The following is an 18,847-nucleotide window of genomic DNA, read 5'->3' on the forward strand; positions in this document are numbered from 1 at the left end:
AATATGCCTGGAGTTTGGCTTTATCCTACATATATAAAATGCCACTGTATCTTGAGATAGCATAACTAATATAGGCCATATGTAGATTGATATAAAGAAAGTTCTGCAACTAATAGTTTTGCATTAAGTGGCAGTGGGTAGGTGTGTAGTTCTGTACACAGCAGAACTCATGCAGGTCTGTGTAGGTGCATAGGGGTGATATTCTACATGAGGAGCATGGGTTAGTTCTAAAACTGTGGGACGGTTGCAAGGATGGTCCATTTACGTTACACAGGAGAAGTAGCGGTCAGAAGGACCCTGCTATGTCAGGTTGTGGGAAGCCCTGCAAAATCAAATGGTGGAACTGCTACATTATAGTTCTCATTGGTCAGTACCTTATGTTGCACATTCTTTTGCACATTCTTTTCAGATTTTCAGAACTACTTGCGTACACAGACAGGCAATACCACTACCATCAACATTATCATTTGTACAGTTGATTATCTGCTACGCCTCCAGGTAATTTCCAGCAGCCATATATACAATACTATTCATTAATATATACACTGTTCTGCATAAAGTTTACTCATCGCTTTTTTTTTTTTTATATTGTTCCCAACCTCAGGAATCCATCAGCGATTTTTACTGGTATTACTCTGGCAAGGACATCATTGATGAACAGGGCAAAAGAAACTTTTCCAAGGCCATGTCTGTAGCAAAGCAAGTTTTCAACAGTCTTACAGAATATATTCAGGTACCAGGAGTTAAAGGGTCTGCAACCTAACCTTGTACTCCTTACACTGAAGTGCACCACCAGCACCTTTGACCTGACACAACAATGACGCAACAATGCTCATAACTCCTTGCCAAGCATGAGCTTACCTGGGGAGCAGGTTAAATAAACTGGGCAAGCAGTGCTGGCTATAATGGTACTACAAATGTTCTTTTTTTTAAATGAAGTGCTATTTCAGTACACACTATGTTTTTCACCCCCTAGGGTCCCTGCACAGGCAACCAGCAAAGTCTGGCCCACAGCCGTCTATGGGATGCAGTAGTGGGTTTCCTGCATGTCTTTGCTCATATGATGATGAAACTAGCCCAGGTATGTGTTACTCCTTCTCTTTGTTACAGCCTTCTTTCACTGTTCCTCTACAGGGTAATCTGGACCTTTTCCTTCATCTTATAAAAACCCAGTTACATCAAAGAAATATGTGCACATAAAAAATACCTGTTCTGTTTTAGACTTCAAAAACTGATGTTTACTAATGGAAGACCTATCCACTTGGCACTCCTTGAGTGTAGCTTTATTTTTGCAAGCAATATATCATGATGTGAGTGAATGCTCCCTATTGTGGAGATGTGGTGAATGAGTCGTTATATTCATTGTAAGAGTGTTGTTATTTTCAATAAAATAATAGGTACCCCGTCCTACTAAACCTAGTTAACTAAACAATTTTATTAGGCATCACACACAGCACCTGGAGAAAAGGTAAAGTGTCTGTGCTGTCCTAAGTAACCATTCTGCATTTTATGTTCAATTTCTCCAAGAAAAATAAAAGCTGTAGTCTGATTGATATCTATGGGTGATATAGACACCTTTGTTGCAAGCATAGACCTTTGTTCTCTAAAGTTCCTATAATGGTTAAACTGTTTACCCTCACACTCAAGATCCCAATTATGGATTGTGTTGATTCATTCAAAGTTCACCCTTGGATGGAATAGGATTTAATATCAATTTATATAAAAGAAACATTTAGGTCAGGTTCTCTTATTTGTAAAAATAAATTCTGCTAGTTGGAAAAGACCCATCCATCTCATGATACAGAGATGTCCCTCTGTTGCATCTCCCCTCTCTCCAACTCTGCAAGGGGTACAGGGTTTCTAGTATTATGACCACGGAGCATGGGTAGCCTTGATCACCTCATTAAAAAGGGCTTCATGTTACTTAGAAGGAGGATACAAGAATTGGGGACACTTCTTTGTAGCAACAAAGGTGCATTTAATTTAAATGGTGGAAATTCCTTTTTAGTCCTTTTAAAGAGGAGTTCCAGCCTGGGGAAAAAAAATAAAAGTCAGCAGCTACAAATACTGAAGCTTCTGACTTTTAATACATGGACACTTACCTGTCCTGGGAGCCCATGATGTTGGCTTTTCGGATCAGCTGTTGGGTGCTGCCACATCCATTCATCATAGGGGAAACTGGCAGTGAAGCCTTTTGGCTTCACTGCCGTTTACCTACTGCGCATGCGCGAAGCGCGCTGCACTCTCTAACTGGCCCAGCGGCTGTGAAGCCAGTGGGGAAGGGTACCTGTCAAAAACAGGCACCCGTTCCCCCCTCCCCCTGAAAGGTGCCATATGTGGCACTAGAGGGGGTAGGAAGCAGATAAGCGGAAGTTCCACTTTTGGGTGGAACTCCGCTTTAACATTACAGCCAGTTCACCCTTTTACTAATTGACTTACATTGCTAAATGTTTTTTATATATGTAAATTATAGTGTTTTATGGTGCACATGCATTACATTATAATTGGATTTATACGTATGTATACTGTACATTATGGAATGTATGCTCTTCAGAAAGTTAAAGTGTATCGGTTCTAAACTTTTTTTTAGTGTTTTGGATAGAATAAAGAATGGTTTACTCTGTCAGATTTTTATTTTTTTTGCCTGTGTAATAGTACAAAGGAGGAATGGTGGGTTCATAGATAGAAAGTTTTGGTGGGGATGTGTCCTGGTATTGGTTTGTGGGTTAGTTGGCAGCTCGCCACCCATACGGTGGCCTTGCAGGTGGTCCTTGTAGAAATCTTCAAAGACAAATTTTAACCCAATAGCCAAGACAAATGATAACCCCTGCCAAACCACTGGCTCTTATGAGGCATAGAAATTTCCTGACACTAATAGCACTCAAAGCAGTCCGGACTTTAGAACTCCCACTTCTCAGCCCTGATAAAGGATGACTCTCTTAGCCCCCAAAATGTATCGGCTTTCCTTTGTTGACTACTATATCTAAGACCATTCCAAATTTTTGTTGTTGCCTGAATACCTATTTGGGTGATTTCCCTTCACTTTCCGTCATAGAGACACACCAGGAAGTGAGAGAATATTTCTCCAAAGTGAGCATAAATTCCTTCTTAGTCAGTTGATACCAGAACAAGTACGTACATAGGAAGATTTCTGCTCACCTCTTGTTCTAGTGTCAACTGTTAAATATTGAATTTCCCATTACTTACCGTCCCGCTGACAATGGTCATCAGGGCAAATAGAGAGGTTGACTCTTCAGCGGGAACACAGAGTCTTCAAACCTTCTCTACTTGATCCAAAACTTAAAAAAAAAAGAAGAAAAATACACTTTAATTCTTATTTATGTGTGTGAATAACATGTGAGTGCTTTACGTAGCTGCATGTTCAAGAAATGCAAGTGTTGCTCGTGAAGATAAGTTGATCTGATGATTGTGAGTGTCTCCTTATATTGCAGCATGGGATGGTCAGCCTTCAGAGAGTGCAAGCTTAGTTCTGTTATGTATGAAGACCTTTATTACAAATGTGTGTTGCCCATATCAGTAGGCACTCTCGAGTTACAGCTGAGGTTCATTTCCTTTGTAACTCAGTTGGGTAGCAGTGTAATAAAGTTTGGTGTGGAGTGATTCTGAATAATACTTTTATTCTAATACATAACAGATGCCCCAAAATGGAGGACTACGAAATGGCGTAAGAATATTTCTCTGTGGCACGGCTGCGTTTCCTTATAGTGTCTGAGCTAGACGTGCTCCCTTCCCGTCTTTGTGTCTGTCGCTCATTCTTCCTTTGTCTTTGTTCTCACAGACTGATTCACTCTGTCCTCCTTATGATTTCATCTAGTGCCTTCATATTCTATCTCTCCTCTTGTCAGAAAAGTGCTAGTTAAAGTGGCAATTTTCTGAACTGGGATATAGGCAGTGGGCCTTTCATAGCGAATATTGGATAACTGTGTCCATCCTGTGCTGGTACTCTCCATATAACTTCAAAGGGCAGTGATTAGCAAGGAACCACTTTGATAGCTGAGAAATGCATACCTAAGTATTTTGGCAGACATCCTAAACGTTTATAACTAAAAAAATGTATAACTAAAATTATAGTTATGGGCAGAGCATGGTGGACTTGGTTATCCCCTGGCTTCTTATACGCTATGGATTCTTCAACAGTGTGATCTTCCTGCCATACTTTCCAACTCTGTTCCTTAGTCGTTGTGGTTGCTCCTACTTACCTTGCCTGTTTTAGTGCCTTCAAGAAACCAATTACAAAAGTATGACTTTCCCTTATCCTACTGTCATGGGGAACAAACTTTTAATAGCAACTTTTTTATCACGGGTCTTCATTTAGCTTATCTTTAGTCTATGAAATGTACTCAAGTGCCATTAAAAAAAAATGTTGTTGAAGTTCAGCCTTGGTTTTCCTGGATGCCACCAGAAAAAGTAAACCCATTCAAAACCCAGGTAGCCTCAATTGGTTCAAAATATGCCCTTTGACTGCCAGATATAGAGACACTTTAGGAAAGTTCTTTGCATACTGGTTTAGGTTATATATTTCTTCAGAGACCCTGTCACCAATTTAAAAAATTACAGTTATAACCACAAAACAAACCAAGTCTTTTATATGCTTATGTTCAGCATTTCTCCTTTTCATAAACAAAATGTTTTATAGAACTTACAAAGTGTATCTAAAATCAGTAACAAATTGACTACTTTAGAACATTCAATTCCCTTGCATACACCTCTTCCACCTTGCACATCATAATCCTCTCCTCTTCTGTGATAATAATTAGAGTCTGTGATGACCCAGGATCTCGCTGGGGAAGAAGAATACTATAGTGTGTAACTTGAGTGACAGCTCCAAGTCTGCTAGGGCTGCTGATCTCACATCCAAAATGATGGTACCCAGCAGCTGTCCCAGGGCTTTTGCATGTCTACACAAAGGAGGCATTTACAGTTAATAACATGCCTAAAATATGTTTGTGCATATTGAATCTTATAGGAAAATGTTTGTTGAAATGGTCTGGTGACGGTGTCTCCTTGAGCTCCCCAAGGCCACAAAAGAGGAAAACTAAGAAGGATGATGCAAATATATGCATTTTCAGATATACACCACTTACAATGTAATACGTTATGATTATAGAGCATCCTAATTTTTTTTCCAATATAAAAAAAATCCCCATCGCAAAGTGGGTAGTTTGTAATTGGTTCAGGCCTTCTGATCAGCTACCTGTTGATGGCCTGTCGTTGTAGGACTTCTTCTACAGAGTGCTCTTTGTCCTTCATATCTCTGCCATCCTCTCTTTAACTTTAATCCTCTTATTTCTTTATTTTTCTCTTTCTTTTTCTCTCTCTCTCTCTCTCTCTGTCAATTTCCCTTATCATACCCATCTTTCCCCTTGTTTTGCCAGCAGCCGTGTGACAGTACGGAGTCGTTTGGGCATTGCCCGCTTTTTTTGGGGTGATCTCATTGCTTTCATTGTGAATTGGCTCTTTTTGACATTTGTCAGTCACAGGGGGGAGGAAGGAAGAGGAGAGACAAAGTAATCCTAGTCATGTCAGCAGTTTGGGTGAACCCAAGTCTTGGCACCTGCTCTGGTGTTTAGCACTGGGATGAGACTGTGGGGTGCAACCCAAATAATGCATGTCTTGAGCACCTATGTGTTAGAGCAGTGGTCTCCAAACTGTGGCCCGGGGGCCGGATGGGGCCCTTTGCTTGCTTTTATCCCGCTCTTGGGTCACTATTTTATTCACTGACACCAATAAAGGGCACAATTTCTCCCAATTACACCAACGGTGGGGCACAATTCCCACCAAAGACATCAATGATGGGGCACAGTTACTCCCAATGACACCAAAGATGGGGCACAATTCTTAACAATGACATCAACAATGGGGTCCAATGATACTAATGATATGGTACAATTCCTCCCAATGACACCAATGGTGGGGGATTGTTCACTCCCACTGATGCTCTGACATTTTTTACTTCTCATGGCCACAGTCCGGCCCTCCTAAAGGCTGAAGGACAGTAAACTTATCCTTTGTCTAGAAAGTTTGGAGACCCCTGTGCTAGGGTAGGTATAATGAACATAGGTAACCATTTAAGGCCTATACAGAACATATTGGCATCTCATGCAGCCAGGGAACAAGTGGATCCCAAGCTGGTTAGTCACTAGACACCACATCTCTCTCCCTCTTTCTCCTCCCCTCTCATGGTATCTGTCTGTCTGTTCCATGCAGCATCTTTTACTGTAGCACAATGTCTGGGGTGGAGAGGCAGGGAAAGAGAAGACACTTTAAACTGCCTTCCTCACCCCTCCGTGCTTAACCCCTTCATTGCTGGTGTGCCTTTCGTCTCTCGTACTCCTGCAGCTAAGACTTCCCAAAGGTAGGGAAAACCTTTCTTAACAGTTATAAATTAGCTGAGGAAGCTTCCTTTGACCAAGTCTTGATAAACCTTTATGAGAGAAGATTGTAGACTTTTTCAATTTAACGGGCATCTCATTGTCAGCATGAGATGATTGATAGGGACAGTTCCTGCTGATAGTAGTAGCTTTCCAGTAGACTACAATATGTAGCAAGTAGCTGTACTGGCATACAGTGCTGTAGAACTCTCTTAAATTGAAGAAGAGTGAGCAGTAGCCTTAGTATATCAGTTTAGACAGAAGGCTTCTGTAACTTTTTTTTTTTCTACCTTTATCGAGTTAGTAAGGTGCAGATATATGAAGGTAGTCACAGCAAAGAAAGCTCAGGTATTATGTATATGATATCAATGGATCATGTATAGGTATTTTCTAGTCTGGGAGATATCTTTAGCCAATTTTGGAAGAAACAGTTTAGTCTGAAGGTTTCAGAAAAACCAAAAGCAGTTGTGTTCACTACGAATTATCTTAGTAGTGTTTTGCATATTACTCTAAACATCAAAGTAATGTAATAGATAATGGGGTAATGTAAATCCGTGTAGTAAACCACAGCAACCAGGAAGCTTTTAGTTTTCTGTAGTTAGGTTGTCAGATGATTAAGTTTGATTGGTTGCTTTGGATTGTTGTACCTAATGTACTGTAAATCGTTTATTTTGCCCAATCAAGAAAAAGTAACACGTTCAACTAATAGCCCACCCCCTTTGTTAAAGATGCTTACCTTCTTTGTGGTCCCCACTCACCCCATTTGCCAGCCAAAAAGTTTTGAAATACCTGATATGTTCAGGTATGAGAATTTCTTCATTAACTCAAATAATACAGCCCCATTCACCTGATGGGCCAAGCACTGACAAATGCGGCAGTGAAAGGTCCATGGTTCTTTGTTAGCGCCAACACAGGCAGACAAGGAAGCTTACAAAAGGATGTTGTAATTAGGGCTTTAGCATGCAAGTAGGGTAATGGCAGAGTGTTGGGCAGGCAAGTATAACTACTAGACAGAGTGGACCATCAAGAGAACCTGTTGCTTTGTCCTAAATGGAAAAATTTATAGGTTAACTTTCAAAAAGATCAAAAATGTAAAAGAACAGCAATGTGCAATACTTCATGGCAACCAATCAACTTCTGGTATAGTGAAAAAATTATTGAAAGCTTAGGTGTTACTGCCAATGATAGGAGAATTTTAGCTATTTCAGTATTGCTTGAAGGAAATTAGAAATATCTCCAAGATGTTAAGAAAGTGAGACATAAACTAGTAAATTCCAACAAACCAAAACATTTGATCTTTTGGTTTCTTTCTTACTGGGAGGTGAGGAGCAATTTATACAAACACAGGGAGTAATAGCCATAGTGTTTGAAAAGTGTGTTTTTATTGCATTGCATACAAGGATCATTTCAAGAGTCGCTTCTATCCAGAGGTAAGATGGAGATCTATCATTGTACTGGTCATTTTTTTAAAATACTTTTCCAAACATTTGTATAATAAAATTGTGTTCTTGACAGCTATGATATACCCTTTTAATTGATTTTATTACATGAATGATATTTCCAAAACTGCACAATCATAGTCACTGCCACACCTTGTAGTCCTTGTCAGTTTAGTGCCCAAAGGGGCATTGCGATGATGACATTGGACATTTTCATCACTTTTTAACAGTGTCTGAAGACTTTGCTTTAGTCTCTATTGCCTCACAGCAACCAGTCATATTATGTTTTATATTCCTTCATACTACATATGCAAAATATGACTAAACACTTGCCTTACAAATATTTGAATGAAGCCCTTACCCCTCATACTTAATACAGCAAAATGTCTGCTTATATTGGATTTTACTAGAAGCCTTTTATCACTTCCAATCTTCCTCAGAGGCTGAGATGTAACACATAAGGATATTAGACTAGTATGTTGTGCTCAAGACTGTTGTGTTGCTGTGCCTTTTTTCCAGGACTCCAGTCAAATTGGGCTGCTGAAGGAATTGTTGGACCTGCAGAAGGACATGGTAGTCATGCTGCTCTCCCTTCTGGAAGGTGATTATGCTTCACTCTTATTAAACATTAATAGGCATGTGTTGTATACTGAACCCAGGTCTCTAACACTACCAGAGTCAAACACTAGAGGAAGAATGCTGATTAAATCCTCACAAGACATGTCTGTTTCATGTGCTCCAGTACCAGTTTTGAGGAAGGTGATTTCCTGATTGGATGTTACTGCCAGTATGGTTTAAAGCATTTGGTCATGTATAAAAGGTGATCTGGTACTTGGATACAATGATTGTTATGATGGTACATGATTAACCATGATTCAGAAAAACTGTTTTGAATAGGGCAGATTCATCAAAAAATGGCCACATAGGATCAATTCCAAACAGGTAATCATTGTAAATATCACATATTTAATATTTGTCTTCTGGAAGAGCAGCTGGAATGTGTTTGGAAGGTCTTATGAATTGTGTCAGAAACCTTCAGGGAATGCAGCTTCTTATAGCTTTAATTTTGTTAACAATATTTGTACAGGAGGTATTTTCTAACTGACCATCCTGCAGTAATCTTACACAACAGAATTTGACGAAGTGGTATTTTCATTAGACATTTGGTTGCAGAGATGTGAAAATTAGTTTAAGTCGAAAATGTGCATACACAGATCTGGGTTTGTTAACCCTTTCATACGTGCACATGGCTTTTAAATCTAGAATTTTTTTTTTGTCCAGACCTTGTAATTTAAAATACAAACAAAGCCTAATTGCACATACAACTTTTTGTTGGTTATTAAAGTAAGAACTTCTGTTGAGTTTTTATTGATGTCTGTGAATCTATATGGGAGAGTATTCCCCCCACTTTTTGTCCCTTGTGGCACTAAGACAAGAAGCAAGAGGAATCATGGTCTTGGGGCAGGAAGACACGGACAACAGATAACCTTAATTTAAATTGTAACATTTCGACAATCTGATAAAAAAATATGTTTGCTCTAGAGCTGGATACTGGCGATCAGGGCTTTTTTTCTCAGAAAATAGGTGCAGGAACTCAACCACGACCCCCCAAAACTCCCTTGACCCCCACACACACCCTCCAAACAGCATCAAATACTAGGTATGGTCATATTTCACTAACAGTGGGAGGGTTTTAAAGGGGCATTAAACACCAGGAGTGCATTATGTACAGAGTGCAGAGTTCATGGGTGCGCTATGTGCAGAGTTCGGGCGTGGGCTGCATACAGGGTGCAGAGTTCCGGGTTGCGCTACACACAGAGTGCAGAGTTAAGCCTTTTTCCACAGCTGTTTGCCTCTGCATCCCCCATCCACATCTCACTTTCACCCCACTTCCCAGCCGGCTTTAGGACCTCCCCGCACACTCTCACTTGAAGGGAGATCATCCAGTGGGGGTGTTGGCATCTGCACTGCACCCCAGGCACCCACATCTCCCTTGTCCCCATCCTGCACTTAGTAGGAGCTACTCAGGAGATTAGATCTTAGCTACTCGGGAGATTACCTGAGTAGCTCCTCAGCTACTCAGGAGATTAGATTAGATGGGAGCTGCTGAGAGACAAGCTGTCACTTGTAAACACAGAAGACTTCTGTGTTTACAAGTGATAGTGCTGAGCAGGGAGCAGAGGGCCTGAGCCAGAGGCGGTGGAACTGAGTTCCACCAAGTTCCAGCTGAAAAAAAGCCCTGCTGGCAATTAATTAGGTTGGGGGATACATGGAAGATCTCTACAATCTAGCATGCTGCTGGCTTAGGGAGTATTTCTGAGAATGAAAATAGTAATAGTGAAACATTTCCTCTAGAGATTGACAGCACTGGTAGTATATGTCAATGTGTTTTAATGCCACTTGACGATTTAGCACTAAAGGCTCCAGAAACAACATCCTTTGGTTAACATTTCTGGGCTAGCCATAGTTTATAGATGCTGTACAGGAAGAATATTATTGGTATCTTCAAACCTCTAATCAAATACACTGTAAAAAAGTATATATTTAACAATATGTTTCCATTTCATGTAGGTAATGTGGTCAATGGAACAATAGCTCGCCAGATGGTGGACATGCTTGTAGAGTCTTCAAGCAATGTAGAAATGATCCTTAAATTCTTCGATATGTTCCTCAAACTAAAGGATATAGTGGCCTCTGATGCTTTTAGGTAAAACTGGTGTTTTATTCTGCCATCCTCAAACTAATTGAAAGAAATTATAAGCGACATGCTGACATTTATAACGCACATTGTTTTTTGCAGAGACTATGTCACAGATCCTCGAGGTCTCATATCTAAAAAAGATTTCCAGAAAGCAATGGACAGTCAAAAGCAGTACACAACATCTGAGATCCAGTTCCTCCTGTCCTGCTCTGAAGCTGATGAGAATGAAATGATCAACTTCGAAGAGTTTGCCGACCGCTTCCAAGAGCCAGCTAAAGACATTGGTTTCAATGTGGCAGTTTTACTAACCAACTTATCGGAGCATGTCCCTCATGACACAAGACTACATAACTTCCTGGAGCTAGCAGATTGTATAATAAACTACTTCAAACCTTATCTAGGCAAAATTGAAATTATGGGAGCAGGCAAGAAGATAGAGAGAATATACTTTGAAATCAGCGAGGCCAATAAAACACAATGGGAGATGCCTCAGGTTAAAGAGTCTAAGCGTCAGTTCATCTTTGATGTGGTCAATGAAGGTGGTGAGTCTGAGAAGATGGAGCTCTTTGTTAACTTCTGCGAGGACACCATATTTGAGATGCAGATTGCCTCACAGATTTCTGAACCTGAAGAAGAAAAGGCAGAGGATGAAGATGAAGATGATGGAGGAGAAGGAGCTGGAGAAGGTGAGGAGGCTGAGAATGGGTCTGCTCCTCCAGAAGCTTCATCTGCTTTTGTAGAATTTATGAACAACGTGATCAATTTCTTCAAGATGTTTACCTACAAGAACCTCAGAAGACAGTATCGAAAGGTGATTAACATTTTACTGTAATTCCTGTTACTTGTAGTTTTCTTGTAAAAAAAAAAAAAAATTGTATAATGGCTAATGCGTTATTATTGATGTCTTGCTGACAATTAATGTGGTTATATAGAACCCAGCAGATGCACAAACTAGGGTTCCTATCCCATGTTTCCAGGAGCTCCAATCTATTTACAATACCAGATTTCATGTGGCGCTGAGACCACATTATATACCCACCATGAAATAAAAACACCCACCACAATAAAAACAGGCAATGTCCCATAGGAAGGTAGCCAGTGTCTTGGGGACAGTCACAGATATCTGTATCTTTAATATGTCACCTAATGTCTGCCACAAAACATTCAAAATAGATGTACTATGTGACAAGTCATTCATTCCATTTGTAGATGGGGTGCTATGTAGTAAAAGTCTGCACCTGATGATTCAGCACTTTAATATAGGGGAAGCAGTGTAATTTGACTCTGATTTCTGGTCACATGATGGCAATGAACCTTGCCCATAATGACCATGGTAGATGGCATTCCAGCTTGTTGAAGGAACAGGTCAATTTCTAGCAGGTAACATTTGTATCACAATTGACCCCTCTAGAAACACAGTGTATGGGGTCAGTATACTGCCAGAAGTCTGTACCTAGCTCCTAGCATCTGCATTGCACCTTTTAGAAGCAGTTTTAACATTTTACATTTTGTAGAATAAATTTAATTTATATGTTCATTTTTTGTGAAAGCAATTAGCATTCAGCAGTGTGGGCTATATAAGAGAATATATAATGAATGCTATAGAATTTTTACCTATAGAAGGTAGAATTTCCAGTTCCTATATTATGTATATACTGTGACTTGGAAACCCATTTTGACCTTGCCAAAAATATATGGGGAGCAGCAGGATGGTTTGGGATTGTTTAAATCTGTGAGTCTGTAAAGAGCCAATACATCTCTCTATTGTGCTGAGGTGGTTAGTTCTGATACGGTATTCCTGCCATAGTGCAGGGGCACAAACATGTAACAGAACATACTGCATATATGTGTTGTTAGAGGGGGCACTTTGTAGGTAAAGTGTAATTCATGAGATCTAACTTTTTTCTAACATCACTTATAGCACAGCATTTATCCACGGTTTTGAGAAATCAGTGGGAAAGCCTCTACTTATGCTATTTAAGAATATAATATAATCCTGTAGGTTTTTGCAATGTTGAAGGGCAAAAATTATGTGATTGTACTTCTAAAGGACAGTCTGAAAGTGAATTCAAATCCAAAGGTGAGGGAAAAAAGTATTTGAACCCCTGCTGATTTTGTACGTTTGCCCACTGACAAAAAAAGATCAGTCTATAATTTTAATGGTAGGTTTATTTTAACAGTGAGAGACACTATAAATAAAATTATAGACTAATCCCGCCTTTCTCAACGTGTTTACCCCAGAGGAACCCTTGAAATAATATTCGGGTCTCGGGGAACCCCCGGGGATTAGTCTACCAGGGGTTATTGGAAAAGCAGCCCTTACACAGTGGGAGAAATGCTCCACTTGCAGTGGTGATAAGAATGTCATCTTCACTGGCTCTGCCAATTGGTGTTGGACCTGGAACTATGAAGGTCCCGTCAGATGGGAGGTCATTTAGCCACAGCTCAAGGAACCCCTAGCCAACCAAGGAGGAACTCTAGGGTTCCAAGGAACCCTGGTTGAGAATGGCTGGACTAATCATTTCTTTGTCAGTGGGTAATCGTACAAAATCAGCAGGGGATCAAATACTTTTTTCTCTCACTGTAGAGTAGACCATAAAAGTAAAGTAAATCACAGAATCAGTGTTTAAAAACATAACCAAAAATATGTTAATTCACTGGAAATTTTGAATGGGGTAGTGCAAATTCAGTGATATGCTGTGTTTAAAAGTATGAACATGCATTCTTAATTTTCGACAGATCAAGAAGATGACAATAAAGGAAATGGTCATGGCTATTGCCTCCTTCCTCTGGACTCTCTTTATCGGAACCCTTCACTTCATCTACAGTGTCTGCAAAGGCATCTTCTTCTTGATATGGCACACATTGTTTGGAGGCAGCCTGGTAGAAGGAGCTCAGAAGTTAACTGTGACTGAACTCTTGGCTAGTATGCCAGATCCTACACAAGATGAAGTTCACGGAGATGGTCTTCCTGTGGTGGTCAGCGACGAATTACCTGAGGCTGGTGATGCGATGGACTTTACTGATGCAGGCAAAGAAGAAGTGCAAGAAGAAGGGGCAGAAATATTTGGGCTGGAACTAAAGAAAGATGGTGGACACTATAGACTCAGTGCTCCAGATGCCCCTGGCGGCCTGGGTGATATGGGAGAAACCACTCCAGTAGAACCACCAACCCCAGAGGGATCGCCCATCTTGAAGAGGAAATTTGGAGTAAGTACGCTGAAGGAAATCTGATAAGATTAATATTTACCTTCTATGTAAGCAATACATATATTTTTATGTAAGTAATATGACTTGGAAATGGGTAGATTGTGTAGTGATAAAAAGCTGGAAATGCTTGTGTTTTCCTTTAGGATGATGAAATCCAACATTTGGATGGTTCCGATCAGCCACAACCAGCAGCAGAAGAAGAGCCAGAACCAGAACCAGAACCAGAGAAAGCAGAGTGAGTAGGGATTTATGAGCTCTGGATCACACTAACCCATACCTCTTAAGGTCCTTCAATACTGGACTGGGGGACTGAACCATTCATATTAATAGACTCATCCATGTGCATCAATGCCCCAGTGATATAAGAATACACTAGTGACAGAAACAAGAAGAGTGATCAACCAAATAAACATCAACTCTAATTATTTTATAACTATTAGTGGAAAGGTGCATGTGGGTGAGGCAATTACACCAAGTGAACATTACAAATTGAGGGCATCAATTGCCTAGGAAAAGTGTGGATTTCTTGGGTGTTACTGTACCTTTTAAAAAAACAAAAACAAACCTACACTGACAGACAGATGGTGATTGCCCTTGGTGACCTCCTCCAAGTTAGAGTGGAATCCAAACTTCTTTTTTTTTATACCTGCTCGAGGTCAGTGACTTAGATAGTATTTAAACCCCTGGGTCCGTATGACAGCCAGGGAATTTGAATTTTCAAAGGAAAGGTTACTATTGGCAGCCTCTCTACTTCCAGAAAAACTTTTCCAGAAAAAAAGGTTTCTTAACCAGGGTGGGGCTACCTCCAAGATGAAGCTCCTTTCATTTGTTCATTGCTATTTATTTGTCTGGGTTTAGATGATTGGAATGATAGAGTGCTAGGGATTTTTTTAAATGTATTTTTTCATTACAATAAATGCACAACTAATTAGCATTCATCATTCTCTCCTCTGGTATAAGGCAAAAACTGTTTTATAATTTTGTGGCTGTGCAGGTGACTGGATAGATAGATCTAGAACCTAAACACCACACTGTGATATTAAAATCCAAATACAAGTTTATTGCAATGTTAAAGAGCCAGCACATTTCAGGGGCTAAGCCTTGCCCTATCCATCAAGACTTATGACAGAGGGATTAGTGTGTAAGTGGCCTTGAATGTGTCTTTGTTGTAGTATTTGTAACTTCAATTAGCGCAGAACTCATCAGCAGCAGGTTAAAGATTTGGTTTTTCAACATTGGAATAAGCCTTTTATCTGAGCTTGTCTTTAATATCAGTGTGTGGCACTTTGATTCTAGATCTACTTATTTCTGTGTAGAAGCTGTGCCAGCCCATCGTCCAAAAGCTCTACTCATGTACAAAAAAAAAAAAAAAAAAAATCTTTGTTTTCAGAGATCCATTGCCAAATCTTCCACCTAAGTAAGTAGGTGATTGGGTTCTCAGAGGAAGGACATATAAATAGGGCTCATGAGCCAGGAATGGTTTTGACAGTATTCTCTGTTTTAGCAAGAAAACTACAATTATTAAAACAGAAAATGATAAAAATCAAAACAAACTGAAGATGAACAGAAAAAAAAAAACTAAAGTTATAGCTATGTAACCGACATAATGATGATGTTGAAACTGTATTAAATCTTAAACATTTTGAAGTGAATTAAAATAAGAAGTAGCTGTTCTTGTGCAGATATATATAGGGACAGTATGAATTCTCAATACAAATTGGAAATGGCATATGAAGTACCTGTTCAAGTAAAAATATATTTTTTATTTCTTCTATCAATAACTGAATAGTATTAATTTTGCAGCTAATACAAACTTTACATTTTACTCGATCTTAATATATAATGCACTTCATTTGACCAAAGAAGACATTACCCTTGACATCACCCACTATTATTTTCAGTTTGGAGAATGGAGAAAAGGGTGAAACTGCTGTGGAAGAAGAAGCAACTCCTGCTCCTGAGGAACCCGAAGAACCACCAGTTAAGGCCCCCAAGAAAAAGACCCCTCAAAAGGAGAAGAAAGCAGAAGCTGGAGAGGGAGGTTTTGAATTCTGGAATGAGCTGGAGATCCAGAGGATAAAATTCTTGGTCAGTGTTTAAAACATCCAATAATGGATTCTTCATCACAAATCACTGACATTTGTCTTTCTGTTGACATTTTCAAGATTATCTATATTTTTATTATGGTTACCATTTACTTATGTTTCTGTGCAGAACTATCTCTCAAGGAATTTCTATAATCTGCGTTTCTTGGCACTATTCTTGGCTTTCGCTATCAACTTTATTTTGCTGTTCTACAAGGTGAGTTCTTCTAGAGGTGCCTCCTTCAAATGAGCCCTTAAGTCTTACTGGGCTAATTTCCTGTAAATAGTGGTGGTTGCAACTGAGCTGGATCTCTTTGGATTGGTAATGGTTACAGTAGTATCTGTTTTGCAAGGTTTTCTTGCAGTTCCATCCAGGCTAATCTCAAGGAAGCTCTGTCCTAATGCATCAAAATATAGGAGCACAAAATGTAACACATCTGAAGGCAGGATGTTTAAAGCAGTATTCAATTCAAAGCCAAAAGTGTGATATATTGCAGCTTAGAAAGTTCAAAAAACAATATATGTTGAAGTGTCTATCATAGAACATATACTTAAAACTTTTGCATGATAAAAAAGGGTAAGCTTCAAAAAAACATATATCCACATATATATGTCCACTAGTGAAATGTTGAAAATAAGTGAAAATCCATGTGCAAATGTCCCAACCCACCTTTAAGCTTCATGTACACATAGCCTACTTTGACCGACGGCCGTGGGAAAACGCAAAATGGCACCGCTATTGCAACACAATTTTGCTAAATCGCACTGTGATTGCAAAGCAATTTTACCACGTTTTGCGGCCGGCGGTCAAAACGTTTCTATTCTGAATGCGATTCTTCTGCATTCAGGAGAGGGCGGTTACGGGAGGTTGAAGCTCCCCTAACCGTAGCAGCTCCTAAACTCTGCTAAAAGCCTATGAATATATTGCCACACAGGCTTTTATGGAGTTGAGTTTAGGAGCTTTGGCAAGAAAATGCTAAGTTTAGGAGCTGTAGTGTACATGAAGCCTTAAATCAAGTATGCCAGTTCCCTTACCAAATGGTAATGATCTCAAAATTATAAGAGATCAACAGCTCAGAAACCATCCAGTCAGGGGCCACCAAACAAAATACTTCAGACTCCAGAGTCTCCAGGGTCCTCCACTGGTTATCCAAAGACCCTTTCTCAGAATAGGGATAAATGGAGAAAAGAACAAAGAACCATAGAGTAGTACTGTATTGCTTAAAACCACATAATTTATTAAAAGCAAATATACTCACAAATATAAAAGCAATCTTATAGGCAAACACACACCACATCAGAGAACATCAGCAGCTGTATAACATTATGACCACTGGCCTCACCCTAGGCCAGGGCTTTTTTTCTCAGAAAATAGGTGCAGGAACTCAACCATGACCCCCCAAAACCCCCTTGACCCCCACACACACCCTCCAAACAGCATCAAATACTAGGTATAGTCATATTTCACTAACAGTGGGAGGGTCTTAAAGTGGCATTAAACACCAGGAGTGCATTATGTACAGAGTGCAGAGTTCATGGGTGCGCTATGTGCAGAGTTTGGGCGTGGGCTGCATACAGGGTGCAGAGTTCAGGGTTGCGCTACACACAGAGTGCAGAGTTCAGCCTTTTTCCACAGCTGCATCCCCCATCCATATCTCACTTTCACCCCACTTCCCAGCTGGCTTTAGGACCTCCCTGCACACTCTCACTTGCAGGGAGATCATCCAGTGGGGGTGTTGGCATCTGCACTGCACCCCAGCCACCCACATCTCCCTTGTCCCCATCCTGCACACAGTAGGAGCTACTCAGGAGATTAGATCTTAGCTACTTAGGAGATTAGATTAGATGGGGGCTGCTGAGAGACAAGCTATCACTTGTAAACGCGGAAGACTTCTGTGTTTACAAGTGATAGTGCTGAGCAGGGAGCAGAGGGCCTGAGCCAGAGGTGGTGGAACTGAATTCCACCAAGTTCCAGCTGAAAAAAAGCCCTGCCCTAGGCACATTTAATCTGTACAGCGAAAGTCTTCAGGAAGTGTGTAAACCACACAAGTCTCTGTTTGCATCCCAGATATATATATATATATATATATATATATATATATATATATATATATATATATATATATATATATATATATATTATATTATATTATATTAATAACGGTGTAGTTGCCACTAGTAACAAACATCCACCAAATCACCCCACTGCGAGACTCCCATATATCACCTCAGAGACAATAAATAGTCATTTGCTTTGTTTTGTTTTTGTATATTGGGGGGTATAACTTGGTTGGGGAAAGGGGTATATGGGACGCCCATAGATTAGATCACTTTGCCATCATATTTAAAGACTTTATAAATTAGAACTTAGTTTTAGCCTGAAGGAATGATGCGCATGTGTAACAGCTACAGTCTCTTCCCTGCATCACCATGCAGACTATTGCTCCTCCACTGCGTAACCCCTGCAGATGATTGCTCCCAGAAATTCCTCATCAATAACTGTGTAATGAAAAGGACTTCACTCATGACCGTGTAAGGGTGAAGTTTCCAGAAATCCTCTCCTCCTGCACAAAACGTATACTGTAGCACATTAATTTGTTGTCACATCTACTTCTGTATGCAAAAGAACTCACTCTGAATAGTCTCTAATGCTGACACAGAGTTATTGATGCTGCTAGGCCAGAGGCCTGCAGTACCTCTCCCCGGAGGCCTAGTAGGTAATAACATTAGGGCCGTTTTTTCGATTGGGCACGCTGGGCAGTTGCCCGGGGGCCCTATTTGCCTGGAGGGCCCTACCTGGTCCCAGGGGCCAGGGCCGATCCTCAGCGCAGCATCGCTGCAATTTACCTCAGAAGACTGAGTGCGTGCGTCCGCATCATGCACTGCACTGGGCCACTGGTTGCTCACTTGCTAGAATCGCTGGCCTCCCGGCGTCTAGCTTGGCAACCAGTGACGTCAGTCAGTGAGTCAGAGGCTGCGGCCGCCCCAGCATTCAAAGCGCACCGTGGCCAGTGAACAAGC

General features: G+C 40.3%; 1 protein-coding gene across 13 annotated transcripts in view; it reads left to right on the top strand.

The window, feature by feature from the left end:
* RYR1 (ryanodine receptor 1) overlaps positions 1-18,847 on the top strand; it is a 302,237-nt gene that overhangs the window by 261,943 nt on the left and 21,447 nt on the right. For 7 of the 13 annotated variants that reach the window (XM_073598720.1, XM_073598725.1, XM_073598723.1 and 4 more), the window contains 10 exons: positions 410-498; positions 605-733; positions 977-1,081; positions 8,351-8,432; positions 10,403-10,538; positions 10,632-11,343; positions 13,272-13,742; positions 13,886-13,977; positions 15,644-15,830; positions 15,957-16,043. In XM_073598720.1, coding sequence (XP_073454821.1) covers positions 410-498; positions 605-733; positions 977-1,081; positions 8,351-8,432; positions 10,403-10,538; positions 10,632-11,343; positions 13,272-13,742; positions 13,886-13,977; positions 15,644-15,830; positions 15,957-16,043 — 2,090 coding nt within the window. Of the gene's footprint in view, positions 1-409; positions 499-604; positions 734-976; positions 1,082-3,655; positions 3,686-7,792; positions 7,823-8,350; positions 8,433-10,402; positions 10,539-10,631; positions 11,344-13,271; positions 13,743-13,885; positions 13,978-15,643; positions 15,831-15,956; positions 16,044-18,847 lie in introns of all 13 variants that reach the window. The other 6 variants (XM_073598714.1, XM_073598713.1, XM_073598712.1 and 3 more) reach the window with 2 other exon arrangements.

The sequence above is a fragment of the Aquarana catesbeiana genome, linkage group LG09, assembly GCF_042186555.1.
Source record: "Aquarana catesbeiana isolate 2022-GZ linkage group LG09, ASM4218655v1, whole genome shotgun sequence".
Taxonomy (NCBI): Eukaryota; Metazoa; Chordata; class Amphibia; order Anura; family Ranidae; genus Aquarana; species Aquarana catesbeiana.